The 27,344-nt window shown below is 45.8% G+C and overlaps 7 protein-coding genes across 7 annotated transcripts; 4 read left to right on the top strand and 3 right to left on the bottom strand.

Moving 5' to 3' along the window:
* Positions 1-510: 510 nt before the first annotated feature.
* On the top strand, positions 511-1,603 carry N7495_003334 (zinc-binding alcohol dehydrogenase family protein; the record flags this gene model as incomplete). The annotated part of the gene is made up of 2 exons (XM_057206003.1): positions 511-883; positions 909-1,603. The coding sequence occupies 2 exons, from the start codon at positions 511-513 to the stop codon at positions 1,601-1,603; spliced, it is 1,068 nt and encodes a 355-aa protein (XP_057066610.1).
* A 216-nt stretch (positions 1,604-1,819) lies between these two features.
* N7495_003335 (MFS transporter) lies at positions 1,820-3,442 on the bottom strand (the record flags this gene model as incomplete). The annotated part of the gene is made up of 1 exon (XM_057206004.1): positions 1,820-3,442. The coding sequence occupies one exon, from the start codon at positions 3,440-3,442 to the stop codon at positions 1,820-1,822; it is 1,623 nt and encodes a 540-aa protein (XP_057066611.1).
* A 1,033-nt stretch (positions 3,443-4,475) lies between these two features.
* Positions 4,476-5,354, top strand: N7495_003336 (uncharacterized protein; the record flags this gene model as incomplete). Its single annotated transcript, XM_057206005.1, has 2 exons — positions 4,476-4,874; positions 4,941-5,354. The coding sequence occupies 2 exons, from the start codon at positions 4,476-4,478 to the stop codon at positions 5,352-5,354; spliced, it is 813 nt and encodes a 270-aa protein (XP_057066612.1).
* A 2,161-nt stretch (positions 5,355-7,515) lies between these two features.
* N7495_003337 (uncharacterized protein) lies at positions 7,516-7,890 on the top strand (the record flags this gene model as incomplete). The annotated part of the gene is made up of 1 exon (XM_057206006.1): positions 7,516-7,890. One exon carries the CDS (start codon positions 7,516-7,518, stop codon positions 7,888-7,890), a length of 375 nt encoding a protein of 124 aa, XP_057066613.1.
* Positions 7,891-8,236: 346 nt separating this feature from the next.
* N7495_003338 (uncharacterized protein) lies at positions 8,237-8,458 on the top strand (the record flags this gene model as incomplete). Its single annotated transcript, XM_057206007.1, has 1 exon — positions 8,237-8,458. One exon carries the CDS (start codon positions 8,237-8,239, stop codon positions 8,456-8,458), a length of 222 nt encoding a protein of 73 aa, XP_057066614.1.
* Positions 8,459-16,086: 7,628 nt separating this feature from the next.
* On the bottom strand, positions 16,087-20,194 carry N7495_003339 (uncharacterized protein; the record flags this gene model as incomplete). The annotated part of the gene is made up of 3 exons (XM_057206008.1): positions 16,087-17,176; positions 17,236-18,820; positions 18,871-20,194. 3 exons carry the CDS (start codon positions 20,192-20,194, stop codon positions 16,087-16,089), a joined length of 3,999 nt encoding a protein of 1,332 aa, XP_057066615.1.
* A 1,006-nt stretch (positions 20,195-21,200) lies between these two features.
* N7495_003340 (ankyrin repeat domain-containing protein) lies at positions 21,201-26,737 on the bottom strand (the record flags this gene model as incomplete). The annotated part of the gene is made up of 2 exons (XM_057206009.1): positions 21,201-25,068; positions 25,167-26,737. The coding sequence occupies 2 exons, from the start codon at positions 26,735-26,737 to the stop codon at positions 21,201-21,203; spliced, it is 5,439 nt and encodes a 1,812-aa protein (XP_057066616.1).
* Between the last annotated feature and the right edge of the window lie 607 nt (positions 26,738-27,344).

Genomic DNA, 27,344 nt, shown 5'->3' on the forward strand with positions numbered 1-27,344 from the left:
CCTAGTAATAGGTGACTATCTCAAGCTGTGGCGTATCTGAGTTCAATTTTCGGTTGTTGTTCGATCTCATTGAATATTAAACTATAAGCCACAACTTTAGAAGCTCAGGTGTGCTCTTACCCTGCATCTTTTGGGTCTTCCACATTTAATCAGGTATGCAGGTTCATAGAAAGCCACCTGGGCAGTCCAAAACGTTTATATTAACTGCTCACATCCATCTAGGCGACCAGACCGAACGTTGTTTGAGATACGATATCATATCCAACCGGACCGTGTCACCGTCCGTTTCATAATACTGAGGTATTTCCAACATTGAAATCGAGACTTTCCAAGATTTTCACGACACACTTGGGCATATATGATCTGACCATTTCCTAAGTTTCGCATAGCAAACTTCGTTCGAGTGTTAAACATTGAATGCCCACAATCCAAGCTACACTCAAGCGAATACTGGATATTTTGATATCCCTAATTCATCAACAAAATCAAATTACCTGGAACTTCATAATAATGGGATCATTCAACATACCAGAGCACCAAACTGCCATCATCCAACATGAAGCGGGAGAGCTCAAAATCACTCCAGGCCTACCCATTCCACAGCTCGAGCCCAATCAAATCCTCATAAAGAACAATGCCGTGGCTCTGAACCCCTGTGACTTCAAGATGCCGTTCCGGTTTCCCACTCCAGGACTATGGGACGGATGCGATTACGCAGGCACGGTCGTTGCCCTAGGCAGTGAAGCCGCCACAAATGGTCGATTCAAACTCGGAGACCAGGTTTTCGGCGCCGTGCAAGGCTCCAACCTAGCCGACCGCCAGTCCGGAGCATACTGCGAGTATTTAAAATCCGAATCGGATTTTACATTCAAGTTGCCCGAAGGTTTACCCCCTTACCACCGCCCTAGGTTTCTCACCTACTGGCATTGCAACACTTGGAGTTGCACTGTTCTGGTCCCTCCAGATACCCGGGAAACTGGATGAGCCAGCTCAGAAAGCGGAAGATGTGCTCATCTACGGAGGTAGTAGTACTATCGGACTAATCGCTCTCCAGATGGTCAAGTTATGTGGTCATCGGGCGATAACAACGTGTTCCCCTGCCAACTTTGACCTTGTCAGGTCATACGGGGCTGATCTTGTCTTTGACTACAAGTCGCCAACCTGTGCAAAGGATATTCGTGCAGCAACCAAAAATGGTCTTCGCTATGCGCTCGATCCGTTTTCGGAAACGAAAACTCTGGCAATATGCCATGAGGCGATTGGCAGGACTGGTGGTCGATACTGTGCACTGGAACAGTACCAGGAAGCTCTTTGTTCTCGCAAGACTATTAAGCATGAGCTGGTGATGGGAGGTTCAATTTCTGGAAAGGGTGTCGAGCTTCCGGAGCCGTACGGTATCCCTCCTCAACCTGAAATTGGAGTTTGGGTTCGACCTTGGTATCGTGCGATCCAAGTACTGGTTGATACTGGCAAACTGAAGCCATGTCCTGTGGAAATTTTGCCAGGGCAATTTGATGGTATCCTCAATGGGCTGGATCTGCTTCGGGCTGGAAAGGTTTCGGGAAAGAAATTGGTAGTTAAGCTGGAGAGTGACTCAGCTTGATAGATCTGTCAATATATTTTATTGTCTGTCAACTCTACAATCCAATATTAGAATACTGTCAATGTATTATTCGATTTGCTGGAGCAGTTCTTCCAAATACAAGCTTTTCCAGATTTTTTTGCAAGCGCATTGATTAATCTATTCCGAACAGTGATAAGATATGTGTATGTTATGAATCATGGATCCCTCCGAAACGATATTAAATCACTCCATTTTTTAAACTTTTGAAATCTTTTCTTCGTTGGCCACGACAGGCGGTGTAGCTGTACCTTTGGCATGCTCAAGAAGACTTTGCATGTATGCTTCTGCCTCAGCAGCAAAATGGCATCTCTCGCGGATAAGCGGCCCATACCTGTAAAAGAAAAAGGGCATGGGCGTGCAAAGCAGAGCGAGGAATGCCGGAATAGAAGATGCCCAGTGGATACCAAGATTTTGGTACATGTACGAGGTAAACAGTGGGAAGATGCACCCAAACGAAGATCGTAGAAAACAGTTCGCGGCCAGCACGGAGGCGGCATAGATTGTGTATGTGTCTATCAAATAATTTTGAATGGGCATATACACTGTCACCATACCAAATCCAAATGGCACACCTGCGGCGATCGACGACATCCAATGGATGGAAGGGGAATTGGTCCAGGCGAACCAGAACAGACCAATCGGAAGCATGATACTACCGAAGAAAGCGGAAGGCAAGCGTGCTTCAGGACCTAGGCGGCCTGGTGCTGCGAGGGTTTGCTTTCTATAGCTGAAATAAACGGGTACGTTATAGACAATTGAGAATAGTATTCCCACCAACACGCCTAGGAAGGCAAGGCCGCCTTTTCCAGGATTCCAGCCACGAACTTCTTCAAACACGATAGGGTAGGCGTCGAAGAGAAGATATAGAGTACCATAGATAATAGAGGTGTAGATACTGAGAAGGAGCACAATCGGCTCGCGGATAAGTAGGATAAAGGGCCGAGATAGGATAACTTTGACTTTAGTGCTTGTCGGGGTATGTTTAGCTTCAATATCACGCTTAAAGGCATATGATTGCCCCGACAACTTCGATAGCCTCTTCGCTCGCTCCCGCAACAGGACTGGCGCGTATGTTTCTGGTAGGAATATAAGGAGGAGCAGCCACATGAGACCACCGAAGGTTGCTGCTAATCCTTGACACCAGCGCCAACCTCCGCTTTCAACTAAAAAGCCGCCTGTAATAGGCCCGAGTGTTGGGCCAAGGAATGCCGTGGCGGCATATAAGCTGCTATAAAGACCGCGGTCAATAGCAGGGTAGATGTCAGAGATAACTCCGCCAGAGACTGCCATCGGAGCAGATCCAAGACTGCCAGCGAAGAATCGAAGAATAATCAGAGTCCAGATATTCTGAGCACCGGCTGATCCAGCTGTAAAAACGGTGAAGAACATCAAGCTCATGCCCAAGACGAAGCGCCGTCCATAGGCTTCGCTCAGCGGCGCCCACAATAACGGTCCTAATGCAAATCCAAGGACGAAAAACGAAAGTCCTAGGATTGCAACCTCTTTACTGCATCCAAAATGGCTTATAATATCACTTACGCCAGCTGCGTATTCGGATGAGCCTAACGAGACAGCGAGACTGGCCATCGAGGCCATGAATGTGACGCAATATTTTAGGCCGTTCTTGAATTCTAAAGGATTCCTGGGGTCTTCCGACATCCAGGAAACAATGATAAACGGATCATCATCAGTCCCGCTACCCTCATATGGCGCATTGATAACTCTTTGATTCACAGCGCCCTGGTCAAAGACCATCCGCCAATAAGGAATTCTGGATGATGGTACACAGCCTTTCACCCCATCTTTTAACGCTAACATTGGACGTAATTTGGGGAATTTCCCCAGGAAATTTGGCGCAGGGCGGAATACGTTGAAAAGAGAGACGTGACAGGGACGTACTTTTCGCCACGGGGGACATCGATTTTGATCATTTCGCTCCTGATGTCGTCAGACATAAAAGTCAGAAACTAATGAACATAATAGGATAGATAATTTCACAGGTTGCAAGTGACCCACAATCGGCAAGGTCGGCACATCCGATTATGGGCTACTCAAATATACTAAGTGCAATTATCAGCCAAGGATCATCCTTGGTAAATAGATCATGGTAGAACTGACCCATTACATTGAAGATCTCAGATATCATAATTCTAACATTCCAATCATTCGGTGGAAAGGGGGCCGAAGGGTTCAATGTAACTGCTTCACATAGCTGGAGATCGTCGGTGATGACGATAAGCACAAAGACAAAGAAGAACCAATGAGCTTTTCAGCTTAAAAATAAGTGGAGCTCAGACAAAGTTCAGACTGTGTAGATCTGATACTCATTGGTCACGTGGCTTGGCATCCAAGTCCCAAGATATAAGGCTAGTCCTAAAGTAGACTAGGCTATTTTACTTGAGAAGTATGTAAGTATGCAATTGTAATTCGAGGATTTAGCAACTCCGACGTCTTGTGAAACATTTGAATCGATAAATTGAATATTACGAGTGATAGTGAGTTTGTATCAACCACACCCTAGTCTAATATCACAAAAAGATAAGAGATGAACTTGCTCCAATAGTATGTGTGAGCTGTGCCCTTTCGTCGAAAAATAGTGAGGTCAAAAGTACCCAAATGGTAGACCCCGGTCCTTAGGCCATCAAATAATCTTCCAGGAATTCAGCACAAGTGTTCAAAATAAAGACGAAAGGACATGTTGTCGCAGATATCATTGGCAGGTACGTATGTGACCCCCTTATGTCCTCCCCTCCTCCCAGCAGCACACGCCCCTCCTGATCTCAACACCATCCTTTGAGAACACACCCAATCCATCCATCCATCCATCCATCCATCCATCTATCTATCTATCATGGCTAATACCTCCCGGATCTGGCTTATCACTGGCACCTCGTCCGGATTTGGCCTGGAGTTGGCTAAAGTGGCTGCCCAGCACGGGGACCGCGTGTTAGCCACCACACGTAGTCCGCATAAATTAGCCAAGCTCGAGTCGTCCAACCCTAACATCAAGGCTGTCTACCTAGACCACAACGAGCCCCCAGCCCAGATCCAGGCAGCGGTCAAGACTATTCTAGCCGTCTATGGCACGGTCGACATTGTCGTCAACAATGCCGCCTACGTGCAGACAGGCGTGCTTGAAGAAACCACCCCAGAAGAGACTCAGCGTCAGTTCCAAGCTAATACCTTTGGCCCACTTAACCTTTACCGCGCCCAACTGCCACATTTACGCGCTAAGGGGTCGGGCACTTTGGTTACTATCGGCTCTATGGCCGCCTGATACCCTACGGCTGGCTGCAATCTCTATAACGCCTCTAAGACCGCCCTGCGCTGGCTCGGACTTGGGCTGGCTGGTGAAATCTCCCAGTTCGGTATCAGCCACTGTTTAGTCGAACCGGGCTTCTTCCGCACCGAGTTACTGAATCCGACAGCCAATATTACTACGACCGCCAAGTCCTCGCGTCTATCGGCCTACCAGGAGTTAAACGACACCACCGACTCCAACTTCGCCGCCTTTAACGGCGCCCAGTTGGGTGACCCTGTGAAGGGCGCGAAAGTTATCTACGACGTCGCCACCTCCACGGGAGTCGCCGAGGGGAAACCCCTACCTGTTTTCTTGCCCTTAGGAAGTGATGACATCGAAGAGATTACCAAGGCCGCATCTGAGACCTTGGCAGTGATTAAGGAATGGCGGGAGATTAGTTCCTTGACGGACCTTCCCAAAGGTTCGTAATTATGTACCTGGTGTCATGGACCAGGTGGCTATGTTGTTGTGTGTTAGCTAGCCTATAGCGCCCTGTCATTGCCGATTCCTGTTAACTATTTACGTTCTCTTGTTGTCTGTTGTCCATTGGCCACCTTACCGGCATGCCGTATATACTTACTTCGTCTGTGCCTACCAGTCCTTTCCTAGTCATTTGATGAATCCACTCTGTTCAAAGGCATACGCTGTATTATATCCTCTCGGAGCAATGGGGTGGTAACTTACCACTAGTAATCGCGTGGCATCGCTGGAGACCACATTTCTTTTGTTTTTTTGTATGAAATGCTGGGTCAATATGACGAACTCCGCAGGAGAAAGATTACAACCTTTCCTATCTCGGACTGATGATTCCACGCGTACTTTGATCATATAGCGTAACACCATTTACTTTGTAGAATCTGTTCTATAAATGTCCCAGCTTCGAGATATTTCCCTGCAAACAAGGCAAACCGCAGTAGACTTGCTTGTGCCTGGACAGTCTGGCAATCCATCTTCCTCTTCCCCCTTCTCAGCATCGGAGACTAGCACCACTCTTGATTACCATAAGACGCTAATTTTCTTTCTTATCTAGGGAAACAGCCAGGGCAATTGACAAATAAGATATTGGCCTTGCTTAGCGCAGTCCATTGGTTATATGTTAGATGTGCCCACTGGAATTTCTTGTCTAACCGGCAGTGACTATAATATAACTGGCTGCTGATGCTTATTATTGTAAATATGCAGGAATGCTGACACGCTAGCAATCTGTGGTTTCGAAGTCTAAGATGATCTATGCTAAATGTAGACTGAGGTGGATTTTGCCAAGATTTAAAAAGAAGCAGGCTAACTGTACTATCACTAAATGAAGAATCTGAGTAAGGTGTAAAATTGGTCAGTAAGTCGAAAGGAAATCTACTCCCCGATGTATGATGATGTAATATTTGGTCTACAATTTCATGCAGATTTTGTGATGTGGCGTAACTAAAATGTCAAATAAATATATATTTCTATCCCTTACATTACTCAGTAATACTATTAATGTGACTAGATGAATGTCCTTAGAGTATACAGTCGCCCCCTCCCCTGCTCTCTGTATGATGATGCTTCCCTAGCCATAGTGTTCGTTATTCTTTTCGATATTTTGCTCTAAAGCTTTATCTCTTAAACCATTTTCTACATCCGGAATAAATAAGTCATCAGCAATATGAAGTTCTTAGCTATCCTCTGTACAGTGGGCTTTGTCGCTTTTGCGGTTGGAGGACCTACGCAGGCTAAAAGCCATGTAATAAACCAAGCCGAAAAAAGACAAGTAAGTATTTCACCCTCGCCCTGCTTGAGATAGCTTGAGAATAAAAAGCTAATGAAGATGAGACGTTAATAGAAAGTAAGTGTTTGAACCCGTCCTGCTGGAGAGAGGGCCTGAGAATATACAAGCTAATGAAGATGGGATGTGGATAGAAAGTAAGTGTTTGACCCTGTCCCGCTGGAGAGATAGCTTGAGAAAGCACAAGCTAATAGAGATGGGACGTGGATAGTTTGTAAGTGTTCTGCTTGAAAGATGTATTGAGAATATGCCAGCTTATAGAGATGTAACATGGATAGGATTTATGTTGCGACAGCCGAGAAACAAGGCCATCCACAGACGGAAAGTATTTCGGCCGAAAAAGCTTCTGCCGAGACAGTGACTCGGGAACTAGATTAGTATATCACGACATCCTTGAACGATATGCATTCATCGCAAACGACACCCTTGAGCGATGTGCATCCGCGACAGTAATGTCCCGTCTTCACTGTCTCTTCTGTCTCGGACGAATGTTGACATTCGTCCAGGGCAGAGGGGCACCCATATACTATAAATAGCTAGTTCTTTCATCAATGAAAAAGCAGACTTCACAACAACCGCGATATTCAACTAGTAGGAATCCACTACCAGACCGGTGGATTGTCTATGGTGTTGAGTAGCGGTTTGTTGGAGCTCACCGTTCTCAGTCAAGATATTCGAATATCGCCAAGCGAGCGACACTGATCAGTTCTCACTCTTAGAGAACCTTTTCTCACTCCCAATTTTGTTTATAGATCAGGGAACTGAGAACCCATCCTTTTCTTTGATCAAAGACCACCACCTCCATCATCCCTTTTTGAAACCTCCACCATGGCTACTCCAGGAAGGCCCCCCGACTCAGAACGCGACACAGAACACCTAAACCCAAGAACTCCTATGCGACAACATCCAACACCCGGCCAATACCCTGTCTCCCCAACACCTCCTATACGCCTTACACCTCTTGATGAGATCAAGGAACTGTTCAGACCTATGGAGGAAGAATGGAAGGAGAGAGTCGCACAATTCGACCAAAGAATGAACGAAGATCCTAACAATGCCTCACTCCTTGAAGTTGCTGAGTATATCGAGACTGCGATGTTCCTCTATACACGACAGAAACTTTTCAGACAAAGACTATGGTACCACTTCATCGCTGACTTCAAATTCTTTCCTATGGAGACATGGGAAAAAGTTCCTATATGACTGAAAGCACACATTCGACAATACCTTATGCAAGGAGGAGTATATGTTAAGCCATCGCTCCTAGACGAGCTAAGCCAAGTACTCTTCGACCTCGCGTAAACATGTGAAATGCATAACTGGACGATGGATGAGATTGAACAATCTCTTGCTAAAGTTATTCCAAATAACCCAAATCAAGTCAATATGGAACTTAAAAGGATCAAGGACGAAATGCGACAATTAGCGGAAAATGACGAAATACGACAACTGCAATAGGAAATGGAACGAGAGGACACCACATCAATTTATGTCCGACCAACTCGAATAGATAACCCATTTTCTACTCAAGACGCCTGGCACCAGGAATATGCGCAAGGAAACCTCCGATATCCGTCGTTACCAGGACCTAGAGAAGTCAAACCAGGAGCGGAGTATTACGCGAAATTTCCACCAAGCCAAGATCACGGTAATAGAGGTCCACCACCTTTTCAACCAGATTGGGAAACACAGAATAAACGACGACCTGAAAACATATACCCAGAACCACAACCAGACCCGCGACGAACAGATTACTCGAAGGAAGCAATGAATGTCCGAAAAACATACAAGAAAGAGCAATAGTATAGTGGCTTAGAGGACTCATTCAACCTGAAACTCGCTATCTTTGAAGACATCTGCCGACACTCTGGTTTACCACCAGAGGCATACGAAAAAGCGCTTTCAGCAATGTTTACCGGCCAAGCCAGCGAATTCTATTATACCTATAGCTTATCTTCAAAGTCCTTTACAGAAATATGTAGGCGAATCAAGGCACACTTTGAGAGTCCACTTTATGTGACCTAGAAGATGGTCCAATGGAATAATATCTCACTCTCGAAAACAATCCAAGAAAATCCGTCGCAGACAATCCTATAGTGTTTTGAACAAATGACTGAACAATTACTCAGAATTCGTCCAGCACTTAGTCAATATATGCAAAACGAAGAAGGATTTACGTAAAAGCTTAGCATCTATTGCTAAAACGTCCCAGCTTATCAAAATGCACTTTCTATACCATAGTCTGATCCGAATATGATGATTATGAGTCTTAAGACATCAATCGCGGCCTACGAAAACGCGCGCTAAAGGACTCAACAATATACCCAGGACACATTAGATAAAGCATGGATTACCGATCGAACCTTCCATAAGAAATAGAGACCAGATCGACGGAAGCAGGTTACCTGGAAAAGAGACTCTTCATCTTCACGAGCTGAAGGAAGATGTTAGGTCGACGGAAAGACGGAATGCCGATCATAGGACCATTCACCAGAGGAACGCGTAGCAGCTAGGAAACAATATCGTGAACGATTCACCAGAAACAATGGATCTGGAGATTTTAAATGACAGTTTCGACAATATATGGTTACATGCGAAGGTGAAGAACTCGATATTGAAGCCTTCAAAACTACTATTTCAGACTCCAAATCCGAACCTGAATCAGAATCCGAATCCGATGAATCAAGTGATAATGATGATAACTCCGAGACGTTCCTAACAACATTTGGGCTAGTACTAATATCAGATACACAGATCTGGCACAATCAACTCATGAATCAAGCTTATCTATATAGAATAAGCCCTTATGTCTAAGAGTCTAAGAGCGATCTATTTACATACACCACTACCACATCGCGGTATAATTCAGATATCTTTTACGGTATTCTGATCGACATAGGCGCATCCCGAAACTCAACAACTAGGTATAGTCAATTTCTAGCTTTACAGAAACTAGAACCTAGTATCCAACTCGATAAATCGACCGCCGGACAAATCAATGTTCAATTCGGCATCGGGACTAGTGGATCAATCGGATCAACAGACATCAAAACACCTATAGGAACAGTTCAATTCCACGTCGTGAACGTAGATACGCCATTCCTATTATGCCTCGCTGATCTAGACCGTCTAGGGATCTATTATGACAATTTATAAGATGTCCTAATAGGGAAGACAGGCCTTCGGATACTAGTAAAACGACAATTTGGGCATCCATTCCTTCTCTAGAAAGCAGCTCCTATATATATCATAGCATTTGTTCAAGGATCTGCCGAATGTCTGTTAACAGATACTAAGTTACGCAGAATTCACCGACGACTAGGGCATCCTGCCGTCGCCCGCCTTAAAGCAATTCTGAGTAGAGCAGGACATGAGGTAGAGAGGAATGCGCTTAAACATATCACCAAGTTTTGCGAACATTGCCAGAAGTTCGGGAAATCACCAGGACGATTCCGATTTACCCTTTAAGACAAGGATGGCGACGCATGTTTCAATCATAGCATCATTATTGATGTAATGAGTATCGATGGAGATCCAGTTCTTCATGTTGTCGACGAGGCCACAAGCTTTCAAAGTGGAAGATGGTTACAAAAAGGAAAAGGCATGACAGCTAAACATGCGTGGGAAGTATTACGACTCTATTGGATCGATGTTTATCAAGGACCCCCGGACAATATCATAAACGACGCAGGAACCAATTTCGATAGCAAAGAATTCAGATATCTTGCAAAAACTATGGGAACCACAGCAAAGACAGTTCTAGTCGAAGCGCATAATTCTGTGGGAAAAGTCGAGCGATACCATGCTATGGTACGACGAGTCTATAACATTATTAGACGAGAGCTTAGTGACTCCATAGGAATAGGGGAAGCCAATGTTGATAAGGAACTAGCTCTCCAGATGACATGGAAAGCGATCAACGACTCGGTCGGACCAAATGGTCTTATCCCTACACTACTTGTTTTTGGAGCGTTTCCGCGACTCGCGGAGCTAGACGCCCCATCGCCAACAGTCATACAGCGCGCTGCAGCTATTACAAGAGCGATGCAGGAAGTCAAGAAACTATGAGCAAAACGACAAATTCAAGACACCATGAACATACGAAATGGACCTATCACAGCCGCTACACGAGGATTACCACTAAATTCTCCTGTTCTTGTCTAGAGAGAAAAGAAGAAAAAATGGATAGGGCCATTCCCACTACTCTCAATCGACGGAGACATATGTGTTGTCGATAGCAGCGTCAAAGGCCCAAGATCGTTCCAGATAACTATCGTGAAGCCATTCCTAGAAGAAGAAGACCAGCAAACCAATACGCCACTAGACGCACAGAATAATGGTATATAATATGATAGTCCAGATATATAGCCTAATACATAGCCTAATATATAGCTGTATAAGGATCCACCATTTAGCGTCATCATCGACAATAGAGGCAGGAATTTACAACAACCAAGATATACATAACATCTAAAGCGCCAAGAAGACGAAGACATAGATAAAGAAGATTCGGAAGATGAAATCAATACTATCTTCCTGAACACCCCGACGCCAGACTTTCGCGCCTCTCGATAAAGCGAAATCAATGGATTACTAGCTAAAGGAGTCTTCAAATTCGTGCCTCGAACAGAAATGCCTAAAGGAATTCGACTCTTTAATTCCAGGTTCGTCGATGAGATCAAAAACGCAGGAACAGATCAAGCGAGAGAAAAGTCACGACTCGTGGTGCAGGCATATAACGACCACGGAAAAGAATTTGTTCTGACCTAAGCACCTACGATTCAACGTGTTAGCCAAAGAATAATTCTATCTATCGCTACGATGCGAGACGATTCAGATTTATACCTTCGTGATATCTCATAGGCATATGTGCAGTCGACATCAGACTTGAACCGATAATTCTATATGCGACCCCCTACTGAATTTGGTTTACTAAAGGACACCGTCCTAAAAGTCTTAAAGCCCCTTTATGGAATCCCGGAAGCAGGCAATCATTGGTTTCAGACATACTATAAGCATCATCTTGAAAAGCTAGGAATGGAGCAATCCACCTATGATGTATGCCTCCTCTATAGCAAGAAACACTTTGGAATTGTTGGAATACAGACAGACGACACTTTGATCCTCGCGAATGCTACATTCATTAAGAAGGAAGAGGACGAACTACAGAAGGCGCAGCTTCTATCGAAACCGCTTTAAAAGCTCACAGAGGTCAATCCACTTGAATTCAACGGCAGCATCATCCGAAAAGGCAAAAACAGGATTACAATTTCGCAAATCGATCAATGCCGACGCCTAAAGACCATCGCCACCAAAATCGTTTCAAAGGATGCATATATCTCTCAACGCGCTCGTGGAGCTTATATCGCATCAGTTTGCCAACCAGAAGCCACATATGACTTATCCTTTTCAGCTTAAGTCATCAACCCAAAAAAGGAAGATGCGGAGAGATTAAATAGGCGCATCTAATGGCAAATCGATAATCAAGCGAGAGGACTTCACTTTGTTAAGCTTCAAGAAGACACGCTACAGCTTATCGCATTCGTTGACGCATCATTTGCAAGAAATCGTGATTCAAGCAGCCAGATCGGATATATCATCACTATGGCTGATGGATACGGACAAAACCAGGTCATTAATGCCAATATCCTACACTAGTCATCCATCAAATGTTATAGAGTTACTAGGAGTGTGCTCGCCGCCGAGCTATATGCCACATCATATGGAGTGGATATCGCTTTCGTAGTCAACCAAACCTTAAATAAAATCCTGCGTGCGGTAGAGCATTTACCCAGAATTCCCCTAACACTCTGTACAGACTCACGCTCAGTATACGATGCAGTCACACGTCTCGGGACTACACAAGAAAAACGACTTATGATCGACATCATGGCACTACGTCAAACATATGAACGACGCCAGATGGAGCTCAAGTGGATCGCAGGAGGATCAAATCCTGCCGATGCGATGACGAAGGAGAAGTGTGGAAACGCACTGAAGGAGTTGATTGATACAAATCAGATCGACTTAGAGACCCTTGGTTGGGTCGAACGTTAAGTTTTTCCTACTACAACTTTTACGAATTACGGCCTACATGATATTTATGCACCCAAATTGGTACAATTGGCATCGCGTTCTGCACGAAATGATGAAGCTTGTTTCTCTATTTTCAATGACATTTAGAGTTGCTCTAGTGTTGCGACAGCCGAGAAACAAGGCCATCCACAGACGGAAAGTATTTCGGCCGAAAAAGCTTCTGCCGAGACAGTGACTCGGGAACTAGATTAGTATATCACGACATCCTTGAACGATATACATTCATCGCAAACGACACCCTTGAGCGATGTGCATCCGCGACAGTAATGTCCCGTCTTCACCGTCTCTTCTGTCTCGGACGAATGTTGACATTCGTCCAGGGCAGAGGGGCACCCATATACTATAAATAGCTAGTTCTTTCATCAATGAAAAAGCAGACTTCACAACAACCGCAATATTCAACTAGTAGGAATCCACTACCAGACCGGTGGATTGTCTACGGTGTTGAGTAGCGGTTCGTTGGAGCTCACCGTTCTCAGTCAAGATATTCGAATATCGCCAAGCGAGCGACAATTTAAGTGTTTGATCCTGTATTGCTCGAGAGATGGCTTAAGAATATACAAGCTAATAGAGATGGAATGTGATATTATGTAAGTGTTTGACCCCATTCTGCTTAAGAGATGGCTTGAGAATACACAAGCTAATAGAGACGTGACGTAGATAGGTTGTAAGTGTTTGACCCCATCTTGCTTGAGATATGGCTTGAGAATATGCAAGCTAATAGATATGGGATGTAAATAGGCTGTAAGCGTTTGATTCTGTCTTGCTTGAGAGATGGCTTGAGAATATACAAGCTAATAGATATGAAACTTGGATAGCTTGTAAGTTTTTGACCCCATCCTGTCTTGCTTGGGAATACATAAACTAATATAGATGGGACGTGGATAGGATGTAAGTATTTAACCCCGTCCTGCCTGAGAGATGGCTTGAGAGATGACTTGAGAATATGCAAGCTAATAAAGATGGAACGTTGATAGGCTGTGAGTGTTTGACTCCGTCCAGCTTGAGAGATGGCTTGAGAATTTGCAAGCTAATAGATAAAATGTGGATAGGACGTAAGTGTTTGACCCCGTTCTGCTTGAGAGATGTCTTGAGAATATACAAGCTAATAGAGATGGAATGTGGATAGGATGTAAGTGTTTGACCCTCTCCCGCGTGAGCAATAACTGGACAAGGCCTTTATAATAATCATACCTAGTAAATACCTCCTTTTATGGGATATGCATGTTGCTGCAATATCGAAGAAACTTTATCGACGTAAGGACTGAGAACCAAGTTAACTTTAACATCTATTGATATATCTGCTAGCAGTTCCGAATCGCAGAGGCCTTTTCCGACGAAAGCTGGGTGTGGTGAAACGATTAGGCTTTTAGATTGAATAGTGTTATTTATATGTCTTGGTCAAGGTCTTCCCTATTTGATTAGGTTTTCCTTCACTGTCATGCGAATGCAAAGGCATTTTTTATACATGGTACGATAATGGTTCTGTATTAATTGCCAACCCCCTAGGATATAGTCATATATTTGTAGATGTCTTCTGTCGGTTCAGGGATCTCGATGCACTATTACTACTACGTTGGTACGTGGAATAATTTGTGCGGTAAGATGTGTGTTCATTCTAAGTTCCTGTGATGGAATCGGATATGCCCCGATTCCACTAGTTCTATTCACTTCCCGAGTCCATTCACTGAAGTAAACCGGATTCCATTGGTTCCAACATTTTCTCCGATCTCAATCTTCTTTTACGAAAGACTTTCTGTTTTATCACATTCACCAGGTTCTTCTTTTAAGGCTGATGGCTTTCTGTCGGAACATATGTACGCAATTACATTGGTCTGACGTTGGAACTTGGAGTTACGAGCTTCAGTAAGCAGGTCACGAGAGCTCCACTCTGGAAGGTATATTTACCCTCTGGTAGCTAGACTTGAATGGATACACTTCTATGCACCTATTCCACTACGTATTCATACTGGCTTGGCCGAGTAAAACTCCCTTCAGGCTGGACTTGTGGAACGCATGGCACTGTCCTTCAGATGTAGTCTGTCGACTGTCCCATAGATTATAATTCAGGTAGGTGGATAGGTAACTAGCACCAGTTTCGGAGCGTACTGCACCGGTGGAAGTGGTCTCGAAATAAAGAGAACCTAGTAAATGATGGGTCTCAAATTCATATTCACTTTCAGTCTCACCTTTTTTTCTACTTTTAATTTCACTCTCAACCTCACTTTCACATTCTCTTCCAGATCCGCGAGAAACAAGGTAGTTACGGGATGTCGGGAGTACTAAGCCAGATTGAGAGTATATGGTGAGCATTTTATGCGAGGAGAGAGATTCCATCGATTCTCTTTTGAAGTTGCGGTTTTCATTAAGGCAAGTAGTATAAGTCTTTTTCCTGGATACCTGAGCATTGATTTACTTGTTTAAGTGTGGCATCCCGAGGCCTTTCATCTCAAAAATATATGTTTTCTTTCAAGAGGTTGTAAATATCTGTCAAATAGACTGAGACTGGCTGGCCAATCATTCAAATGCCACAAATGAATGAAACTGAATTTTCTAACTAGAACGTAATCTGGCTTAAATACACACCTAAAAGTGGGTCCCGAACCATTCCTTTGACAATACTTGATAAATCAACGTAGAGTGTGCCGGATTAGGAACTAGTTTAACGTCGATTTATCCAAATTCTTGTCAATTTCAAGCTGGTCTTCCAAATGTCCTAAGGTCCTATATCATTAGGTTTCTAAAGTTCCACGTAAAATTATTGATTGAGTTGATAAATCGACGCTTCCCTAATCGGAATTCTTTGCGTCGATTTAGCAACTCCATGCCATTGATCCAATCATTCATTTATCGTTGTTGTAATTAGTCACGTCTTCATTTCCTTAATAGAAAACTCAATTATAATTATGGATTCATACTAATAAGTAGACTCTAAAAATAATGAAAGTTGTCTCCAGATAGATGACATCGCAAGAAGAACTAATCATATTTTCGATAGCAAAGATAAAACACTCCAGATCTTGCTTAATCTTCTCCCGCAAAAACTTGTAAAGAGTATTTATCGTACTAAATAGTAACCAGAAGTTGATTGTGGTAATCACCTATCTAGGTAACTACAGTCTATAGAAATTTACATGACAGTAGAATCATGAGATCAAAGTTAGTTGTCTGAAAACACTTCCTTATCTCATGCATTCAATGGGTCGCCTGTGTTATCAGACCCGAAATTTCAAAGTAGCGTGAAAAATCATAGTTATATACGTCAAACCACTCCAAGCCAGCTCGCTCTGAATCCGTCTCTCCTCAATCATCATCTTCATCATATTCGCCGATAGACGAATCAACAAGAGCTTCCGGCGGCAACCGCTGTGGAACTTCGCCGTCAGAGTCCTCACTTCCTGAATATTCTTCGTACTGATGTTGTGCAGTAGCCGCATTGGCGCGGGTATTTTTTATAGTATCGTGATCTTCGTAATCATCAGGGTCGTCATCGCTAGCGGCACTTGCTGGGACGGTCTTTTTGCGCCGTGGCACTCTGAGCCATTTTCTCCAGCCCTTGACCACCTGCGTAGGTGGCGGGTCATTTTCGGTTCCCTCGTAGTAAAGTGCAGGGACGAGCATCTTGTATGGTACTGTGATACCTGAAGGATCGTGTGACGAAACCTCCATGTTCAAAATTATGGATAGTCCCCCTTCGAGGTTGATAAAGGCGCCTGCAGCATCGTCTGTATTAGCTCCCTTTTTGCCAGCGCTCTCGTTTAAGTGAGTCGGTCGTCGGAGCATGCCAGGGCGGGGTTCCGACGATTGACTTGCACCGGAGAAGTAACTGTCCCCGTTTTCATACGGACGGGGTACAGACGAATCGATGCTTGCGCGTCGACGTATCATGCCACTTTTTGGCTCAAAGTTTATCTCTCTTGTGGGAGGGGGTCCACGTCGTGTGGAAAATCTTCGAAGAAGACCATCAGACTTGTTGCCAGGCCCATTCTCATCTCTCCTATCACCTCGTCCTAGAGAAAGTGTTCGCTGGAGCATACCTGGACGAGGGCCCCGAGGAAGTGATGCAGTTGATAGTAGATTGGCTGATGAGTTTGATGCTGGGCGGTATTCTTGAATGGAACACCAATTGCGGCGTGGAAGTAGCTTCTTGTTGTTTCGAGGCTTGTCATCTGTGTCTTCAGTGAAGATTGGAATAACATCTTCGTCAGTATTTGAGTCCATATGATGCACAGAATTCCGTTTGTTGAGCATATCTGAGACCAAATCAGTCTCTGGCATATCAGCAATGGAAGACGAGATAACATTCGGCATGTACCGATAGTCCTTGTCTTTGGGGATATTCAAAGCGTGGTTAGAATAAAACTGTCCAATAGCACCTAGGTGAACATCACCACTGTACATTATGTATTAGCATATACTCGGCATAGTTTTTGTTTTGAATGAATGACTTACCTCAGGATCGTGACTCGGACAGATTTCTCTGCAGCGAGGTCTTGTAAATCTTCAACCAACCATGTTCGCTCAGCCTTTAGGTGTTTGCCTGCCCAGTGATCATCAAACATTTCCACATTTCCACCAGATCGGTTGACAAGACCACCAAGTATACCCGACTTGCCAAGAGACTTGCGACTATTGAGGAAGTTTTTGATCATTGCTCCTCTAGGATAGGCAATAGGCACACTTGAAAGTACAAGCAGATGCTTCGTCCTTCCCCTATGAATCTCATTGTGGCATCGATCCCAGATCAAATCGCACGTCTCCTCATAAAGCACCTCATTTCTCCGTCTCTCAGTCCGACAATCTAGACCCAAGAAAACCACATCACCACCCAGAGACATGAACAGATTTCTGCTCCTCTGTTCGATGTAAGGACCTGGTTGTGAACCAAGAATCCAGCTAGGCTCATCTATTTCCGTTTCATCAGGAACACTGTGGTGTTGGAACAGCAGATAGTACTTGAAGGCAATCTTTCCCAATCCGGAGATGACCACGCTTGACATAAACTCATCCTGATAAGATCCATAGCCCTCAAAAATCTCATGATCATTCCACATATTGATCATTGGGATTTGTGAATTAGCAAGGGAGAATAGACCCTGGGAATACCAAGAGGCATAGTGCTCTAGGTAAAATTTTTCGATCTCAGCTCGGAACTCTGGCGTGAATGGTGCGCCATATCTGTCTGCAGGATTTTTGATCTTCATCCATTCATGGAAAAAGTGGGAATTTGTGACAGAGTCGTTAAATATTTGGTCACCACCGCTGATAATCACGTGGAATGGCCGAGTTTGATGTTCATTCAGAATATCACGCCAGAGTGGATCAGGCCCGCAAAGGTGATCTGAGTCAACAGAAGGGCTGAATCCATTGCCACTATAGAACACCATATTCATAGTTTGACCCATAGCAGGCACCCAGAATCCCAGAGCAGGCCCTTGATTGATTCGGTACGCAATGCGCTGCTGCGTGGAGTTAAGCTCAATCTCAAGGTTAAATCTCCAAAATGTCACATCCCTTGCAGTATCGACATAGAGGCGGACTCCAGGCATCTGTCGTTGCAACCCTTCTGTTTCGCCATCAGTAGGATGAATGCGATTTGAAGGAACGGGTTGGTGCGCCCCTTCGACACTGTAGTCGATGGTGCTGGGTTTCAACTCGTAAAGCCCATCGTCGTTTTCCATGGCCGAAAGGTCTAATCCCTCATCGAGATGTTCGACGGGCTTGACGTAAAGTGGTCGTCCATCTCGGCCAACTTTCATGAGACCGGCTATCGGGTCAACATACTCAGGCGCTAGTCGCACTTCACTTATCTCGGTAGGTGGAGGCGGTAGGAGATCCATCGGTTGGGAGAAAAGTCTCAATGTGGGAGGGCTGACCCGAGAGGAGAGAGAATCTTTTGTCACGATCATAATAGAACCTCGCCATAACTCCTTGTCCGCGGCTCCCTCTTCACTTATTTTCTTGATGCCTGTAAAACGCAATAAAGGTCCACATAGTAAGAAAAGTTTGGGCTGGAAGTTCTTATGATCAGATACTCCTATTTTACGTGTTAGTCCCTTTTCAGAAGAATAACCAAATATGTCTCACCTGTCAACTTCTGAGCTGGGGTTTTATAGTTTTTGGGGAGAGCTCTGCTCTGTCTTCGATTGGTTGTTCCAGCACCTTCCCACCACGCCTTGCCTTGAGCCATATCAAGACGCTGGAAGTCAAAGTCTGTCGAGTCGAGGCGTAAAATAGGTGAATTTTTCCATTCAAAAATTGGTGGAGGTGTGGGCGGTGGTACGTTGAATGACACCTTTGGCTTAGAATAAGACTCCACGCTATCATGGGCCGTGCGTAATATTGGTGAGACTTCCTCTCCCCCATTGTTAACGATGGCTGTAGAGGACACAATAGGGCTTTGGCCGAGCTTTTGAGGCTTCTGTTGCGATGAGTAGGGACTTTTCATACTGCTGATAGCTGGTGCTGGTTTTGCCGCCGATCCACTTATCGTTACTGGTCTCCGTGGAACATTAACAATGTTTTCCAATGGTGGAATAGCATCCTCCGCTCGCAGGTGCTGAGCCTCTTTCGGGCGATGTATGGTTTTGTATTGAGGATTCATGGATACAGCCCTGTTGTGACGAGCTACAGTATTTCCTGGTTGTCGAGGACCTAGTGGTACATTTCGCTTGGGTGATTCTGGAATTACGTCTCTTGGCGGATTGTTTACCGCTGGGTCAGAAACACTCCAATTTTCCGTCCCTAAATTTTGATGTGGGCGTTGAGGATCATCGATTGCTGAGTCTTCCTCTCGCTCTTTCTCGGCTTTCTGGCGAGCGAGCCGTTTGCGAAGACGTTGTTCCGCAGCTTGTACCCGTGCTCGTTTCTCCTCTTTGCTGATTCCAGTGAGAGTTAGTTCAAGCTTTTGAAGAGGCGAGCGATCAGACGCCCAATCCCGCCGCTGGTCTGATGTGGAATGGGTTGTATTCGTAGTCGGCGATGACACACTTGTAGCTGTAGAAGAGCCCGGTGGTTGCACGTTTTCTCGAGAGCTGACATAGATTTCAGGAGGATTGGATGTTTGTCGAAAATCTCGAGGGCTAGCTGATTTCTGTGGCAAGATCGGAGGCATGTCTGGTATAGGCTTGCGTGTTGTATAATTCAGATTCCCCGCCGACAATTCACGGCTCTTTGACGTGACTGATACTGATCGCCTTGTATTTTCGACAGTGCCTAAATCTGATGGCCCACTGGGCGCAGGGAGATTGGACTCAGAACCAACGATCGCGCCATCATTATAGCTCGCGATGCTCAACTCGCTTGTGCTGTACTTGTGACTTGTTTGTGTTGCTCGAGGGTCGTTGGCATATTGTAAGTTCGAACTTCCATTTGCCATATCAGGGGAGCCACGCAGTGTGGCCGCAGCCATCGTAACAATCTCTCGGTAAAATCCTCACGGGGTGTGACAAGCCAGTAGTTGAGGTTGGACTTGTCAGTTATTAGGCATAAGCTGATGTGTCACGTGGTTTCGTTTATCTTTCATCGCCCAACTTTCATCCCTCCTTCTATCTTTCTTCTCTATCAAGCTAACAATCTGATTTGTGCACAATGCACTGAGGCTTCTCTACTTCTTATAGCATGCAGGACTGCAATATCCCTGTCAGCTGTTTGTTCCAATCGGTGTTTACAACATTGTTATTCCATCTAACTAATCCGGTAAAGCGGAGTCCGATCATTATCGACCCCACATGTTGGGGGGTCAACCCAGATACTATGTATGACGGAGACAACTTCAAGGTGCTCTGCTACAAAATTGAGAATATTTATCTCACGAAAGTAATGCCTTAGTATGATGGCTAGCGAACCTCCGAGTCCGCCTAACTAGGCCAAGATACTGATGTAGCACTTCACCTAAGCTAGTGTGTTATTGTCGACAGACTACGTCTGAAGGACAGTGCCATGCGTTTCACAAGTCGAGCCTGAAGGGAGTTTTACTCGACCGAGTCAATATGAATACGTAGTAGAATAGGTGCATAGAAGTGTATCGTCTAGCTATCAGAGGGTAAAAACCCCTTCTTATGGCACCCTGAACAGGTAATTTGCCGCCTGTTCGGCGTCAAAACTGGTAAATCAGGCTTAGTAGGGTCATTTTGAGTAGCTTTAACATCAGATGTATATGTTAAGATATACTTCGACCCAAACCAAACCAAAAACCAATGCCCATGTATAATCAGGCTTATGAATATTCAACCCGTGACGGAAAATATTTGATAGACTTGTTTTTTGGGCTTAATTAACATCAGCTTTTGCCTAATAGAATCTATGTAGTATTATCGTTGTAGAATACTACGCCAGGAAAAAAGATGTTTGTAAAAGTTTATCAACGAAAGGAATGATACAATACAGGAGAAGAGCACTGTGAAGATAGCATATTGTCATTTTGCGCCAGACAGTTCTAGTATTTCCACAATCTTGGAAAAGCCGCCTTTTGCTGCTGCTTGAATGGCTGTTCTGCCGTCATCTCCAGCAGGAGATGCGTTAACATCGGCTTTAGCTGCTAGTAGTGCCTGCACGACCTCGAGGTGACCACCTCCTGCTGCTGCTTGAAGGGCTGTTCTGCCGTCAAATTTATCAGGAGATGCGTTAACATCGGCTTTAGCTGCTAGTAGTGCCTGCACGACCTCGAGGTGACCACCTCCTGCTGCTGCTTGAAGGGCTGTTCTGCCGTCATGTCCAGCAGGAGATGCGTTAACATCGGCTTTAGCTGCCAGTAGTGCCTGCACAACCTCTAGGTGGCCACCTCCTGCTGCTGCTTGAAGGGCTGTTCTGCAGTAAGTATCTGCAGGAGATGCGTTAACATCGGCTTTAGCTGCCAGTAGTACCTGCACGACCTCGAGGTGACCACCTTCTGCTGCTGCTTGAAGGGCTGTTCTGCCGTCATGTTCAGCAGGAGATGCGTTAACATCGGCTTTAGCTGCCAGTAGTGCCTGCACGACCTCGAGGTGACCACCTCCTGCTGCTGCTTGAAGGGCTGTTCTGCCGTCACCACTTCCAGCAGGAGATGCGTTAACATCGGCTTTAGCTGCTAGTAGTGCCTGCACGACCTCGAGGTGACCACCTTCTGCTGCTGCTTGAAGGGCTGTTCTGCCGTCATGTCCAGCAGGAGACGCGTTAACATCGGCTTTAGCTGCCAATAGTGCCTGCACAACCTCTAGGTGGCCACCTCCTGCTGCTGCTTGAAGGGCTGTTCTGCCGTAATAATATGCAGGAGATGCGTTAACATCGGCTTTAGCTGCTAGTAGTGCCTGCACGACCTCGAGGTGACCACCTCCTGCTGCTGCTTGAAGGGCTGTTCTGCCGTAATAATATGCAGGAGATGCGTTAACATCGGCTTTAGCTGCCAGTAGTGCCTGCACGACCTCGAGGTGACCACCTCCTGCTGCTGCTTGAAGGGCTGTTCTGCCGTCAAATTTATCAGGAGATGCGTTAACATCGGCTTTAGCTGCTAGTAGTGCCTGCACGACCTCGAGGTGACCACCTCCTGCTGCTGCTTGAAGGGCTGTTCTGCCGTAATAATATGCAGGAGATGCGTTAACATCGGCTTTAGCTGCTAGTAGTGCCTGCACGACCTCGAGGTGACCACCTCCTGCTGCTGCTTGAAGGGCTATTCTGCCGTCACCACTTCCAGCAGGAGATGCGTTAACATCGGCTTTAGCTGCTAGTAGTGCCTGCACGACCTCGAGGTGACCACCTTCTGCTGCTGCTTGAAGGGCTGTTTTGCTGTTATGTTCAGCAGGAGATGCGTTAACATCGGCTTTAGCTGCTAGTAGTGCCTGCACGACCTCGAGGTGACCACCTTCTGCTGCTGCTTGAAGGGCTGTTCTGCCGTTATGTTCAGCAGGAGATGCGTTAACATCGGCTTTAGCTGCCAGTAGTGCCTGCACGACCTCGAGGTGACCACCTCCTGCTGCTGCTTGAAGGGCTGTTCTGCCGTCACCACTTCCAGCAGGAGATGCGTTAACATCGGCTTTAGCTGCTAGTAGTGCCTGCACGACCTCGAGGTGACCACCTTCTGCTGCTGCTTGAAGGGCTGTTCTGCCGTCATGTCCAGCAGGAGACGCGTTAACATCGGCTTTAGCTGCCAATAGTGCCTGCACGACCTCGAGGTGACCACCTCCTGCTGCTGCTTGAAGGGCTGTTCTGCCGTCATGTCCAGCAGGAGACGCGTTAACATCGGCTTTAGCTGCTAGTAGTACCTGCACGACCTCGAGGTGACCACCTCCTGCTGCTGCTTGAAGGGCTGTTCTGCCGTCATGTCCAGCAGGAGATGCGTTAACATCGGCTTTAGCTGCCAGTAGTGCCTGCACAACCTCTAGGTGGCCACCTCCTGCTGCTGCTTGAAGGGCTGTTCTGCAGTAAGTATCTGCAGGAGATGCGTTAACATCGGCTTTAGCTGCCAGTAGTACCTGCACGACCTCGAGGTGGCCACCTTCTGCTGCTGCTCGAAGGGCTGTTCTGCCGTCACTTCTAGCAGGAGATGCGTTAACATCGGCTTTAGCTGCTAGTAGTACCTGCACGACCTCGAGGTGACCACCTCCTGCTGCTGCTTGAAGGGCTGTTCTGCCGTAATAATATGCAGGAGATGCGTTAACATCGGCTTTAGCTGCTAGTAGTACCTGCACGACCTCGAGGTGACCACCTCCTGCTGCTGCTTGAAGGGCTGTTCTGCCGTCATGTCCAGCAGGAGACGCGTTAACATCGGCTTTAGCTGCCAGTAGTGCCTGCACAACCTCTAGGTGGCCACCTCCTGCTGCTGCTTGAAGGGCTGTTCTGCCACCAAATATAGTAGGAGATGCGTTAACATCGGCTTTAGCTGCTAGTAGTGCCTGCACAACCTCGAGGTGACCACCTCCTGCTGCTGCTTGAAGGGCTGTTCTGCCGTAATAATCTGCAGGAGATGCGTTAACATCGGCTTTAGCTGCTAGTAGTACCTGCACGACCTCGAGGTGACCACCTCCTGCTGCTGCTCGAAGGGCTGTTCTGCCGTCACTTCTAGCAGGAGATGCGTTAACATCGGCTTTAGCTGCTAGTAGTGCCTGCACGACCTCGAGGTGACCACCTTCTGCTGCTGTTTGGAGAGCTGTTCGGCCATTCAATATAACATCGACGCTAGCCCCTACTTCGAGCAACACTGACAAGGAACGATTGCATCCATCTGCGGCAGCATGCGACAACCCACGATCCAAGATGTCGCTGGTATTCTGAAACTTCACTAACACCTCAGTGTAGCGATAACGATTGCGAATGTCGGCGCGGCGAAGAATTTCATGCTTCATCTCGTCGGTCAGAAGGTGAGATTGATGTTTCCCAAAGTATAAAAGTAATGCGTAATGTTCACGGGACAATAGCCATTGCATCGCGTTCGGCATATTATCTGCCTTGAAGTGGGTATGTTGCTTCGGCTCCCAAGGTTTGCATGCAGCAATGTCATTCCCTTCTATACATCGGCAAAACAATTGCCATTTCTTACTGCTCGCATCGTCGGTAAAATCACTTAGATGATAGAGCCAGTAATCCATAGCATAGTTTCGAAACTGAAACCCTTGCTCCTGGATTCCAAGCTTCAGCTGCACAGACTCTTCATATCCAACTGCATCTCGTGCCGTCCTCTCTATTTCTCGAGCACTGAGATTGCGCAGGCTGCGAAGTTGAGATAGAATTTTCTGGGCCACTTTACTGCTCACTCCGCTGGATGAGTATACGGGGAGAGTAACAAGCTGAAGGGGGTTGATGGGAGTATCGGAACCCTTGTTAAATTTCGTTAGCTGGTACTTGAAGTTGCTGAAGTCCAGATATGTCATGCAAAGGAACCCAAAATCCTGATCAATTTTTGTAATGTCAAATATGGCTTTGTGTAGATCGCTGGTGATAAAAAGATACTGCTTCACACTGTGATGCACATAGTGTACAGTGTCTTCCTCTTCATCGACGAATATGAATCCATAGCAACCGTTGAAAATCTTATGCATATTGTTGGGCATCTTTCCGTAGTCAAAAGACTTTTGATCTAGCGAGACGCTGAGAGCCTCTCGAAATTCCGTAACTGTCAATGGCCGCTTTACTATCCCGCAATATTCCAGTACTTTAATTGCCTGACTAGTCGCCCGTCCTTCTCGGACACGACGAAGCTTTTGATCATAAAGTTCAGATAAGCCAATTGGAAGATTTTTCAGTGCTTCCAAGATGTCATCATCACAATTCTGTGCGCAAAGCTCTTCGATGCAGAGACGAACCCAAAGGAACCTATGGGGTTTTTGTCTGTTAGTAAGGCATTTGGGATTGCGAGTTATAAAACTTGTTCCTCCCATAGATCTCCGGTTAGGTAGTGTTTGAATACTCACATTCCGTCGCTTCTGTCCCGTAGGGTATTGTATATCTTCGTAATGTGCGTTGGATCCCGGAGAGTCAAAACTTTCTCTTCCAGACAAATTTCTAAGTTTGTGATAATATAGCGATCTATGTCCGACTCAACCTTTTCTTTATTCACAGTGACTATATATTGCGGTATGTTCGCTTTGAGCAATTTCCTTTCAAGGCCAGGCCGGCCTGCGCAAAGGATTTTGAACCCTTCAAGACAGCTGTTGCAGAGCTCAGCCAAAGCCTGTCCCACCGCTTGAATCTGATGGTCCTCGCATTCATCCAGACCATCCAAGATAACATAGTACTTCTTATCGGCCTCTAGACGAGATAATAAAAATGAAATGACATCATTCGTACTGAGGTTCCGGCTGCTCTCCTCTAAAGCAAGTAGAGTTTCATATTTGCCTTGATCAATTTGATTATCAATCATTTGACGAGCCAAACTTCCAAGGATGTTCCTCGCGGACAAAAATGCTTCATCGTCGACGCGACAGAAGTAATAAGTCAAGATTTCGTTGCTCTTGCGCACCGCATGCAGCTGAGCCACCACATTAGACATGAGCACTGTCTTACCCATGCCAATGGTTCCTGAACACCAGAGTACCACTGTTTGTGGATCTTCATTCCATCTACAGAAGATTGACTCATTCTGAAGCCACTCAGCTGTGGTCGAAACCCTTTGCCTCAAAGCCTGTCTCCAAGGAGAAACATGATTGACGAGAGAAAGGTTATTTCGAATGCTCATCTTCAATGTCGCTGTTTTTCTCTTTCTCCTATCAATTTGCAATTTGTCTACCTCAGCCTGGTGTTTCAGTGATGTTTGGAAGAAGTTTAGGGCCGAAGGTCGAAACTTTGAGTTCTGTCGGCTTTCATACTCCAGCAGCTGTTTTGCTTCTTGATCTGCTTGCTTTGACGCGAGTGATATCTGCAGTTTTATCTCATCTTTAGCCTCCTTAAGTCGATCCAGCAACAGTTTAAATTCGGAATCAAATGGGACCAGGATCGACGAAAGAGTTTGCTTGAGGGTGGTCCGACGGGAAACTTCAATGATCTTGATGCACAGATCAATGATGACGGCATAGTAATCACAAAGTGCACGTTGGAGACTAATGCAGCCGGGATATAGTAGGCCAAATAGTTGATATGTCGGACAGGATTTGCCGATTTCCATGATCATGCTAGTAACTTTGTCAAAGTAAGACGCGACATTGCTTGCCGTCAATATGGCAGTTTTCACACCACCCCAGACGAGGGCAGCGATAGTCGGATTACAGCTGACGAATGTGTCCACAACACCGACGAACTGCTGTGTTGCCTCCAGGAAGGTACACAACCGGGGAGCCACACATCTCCTGGTCATGCTACTGTTCTTAGCATCGATTTGTGCGACAAACTCGATGACACTCCCAATATCCGGGGTTGTGGTGTTTCCTTGGAAATCTCGCTTCTGCTCATCTGTCAATATATTCTGAAAATTCTCCAATGCTTTATTGAGGGAGTTTGCTGGGTCTGCCCCCTGATGCTTTACTCTCCGGGACAGTTGAAGAGCCATCAGGGAGACTGCGTGTAATACACAATGAAGACAACTGAAGTTTCTTGAGGGTGCAGATATAGGAAACTACGTTGATCTGATCATGGTCCTCCGTAACTTCCTTCAAGTGGATTTCAGAAGTTGCCCCAAGTTCAACTGCAGATGAGGGGAAGTCAGCCATAGAGGGTGCTAGCGTCGAATATCCCTGATTGGCGTATAAAACGATCCTATCTCGGCTAGGTGAGGCTGTGCCGCCCATGACCGACGCATCTCCCGCAAACAAATCACATCGCTTACGGCTGTCTGCGCCACTCTCCCCTCGACTACAGTTGATTTGTGCATATATCCATGGCTAATCCGGCGCAATACCAGTGGTGGGTGGATGTACAAGCTCGAAAATCTTCTATTAATGATAGCACCCCATTCCCTCTTACTGTGTCATATCTAGGGCACATTCTCGTTTTCATTATTAAAAATGCTTTCAATTTCCAGTTCCTGATTTTATTTGCCCATCATTTGGCTCTGCAAGGAGTTTCAGCTGGCGAGGTCTGCCTGGGATTTCGCAACCACAGATGGTCAGCAACTCAATCTTCCTCTCAGCCTATACATCATACGTTCCTCGTGCAAT

The sequence above is a fragment of the Penicillium taxi genome (genome assembly GCF_028828555.1).
Source record: "Penicillium taxi strain IBT 34144 chromosome Unknown utg000002l_segment0_segment0, whole genome shotgun sequence".
Classification (NCBI taxonomy): domain Eukaryota; kingdom Fungi; phylum Ascomycota; class Eurotiomycetes; order Eurotiales; family Aspergillaceae; genus Penicillium; species Penicillium taxi.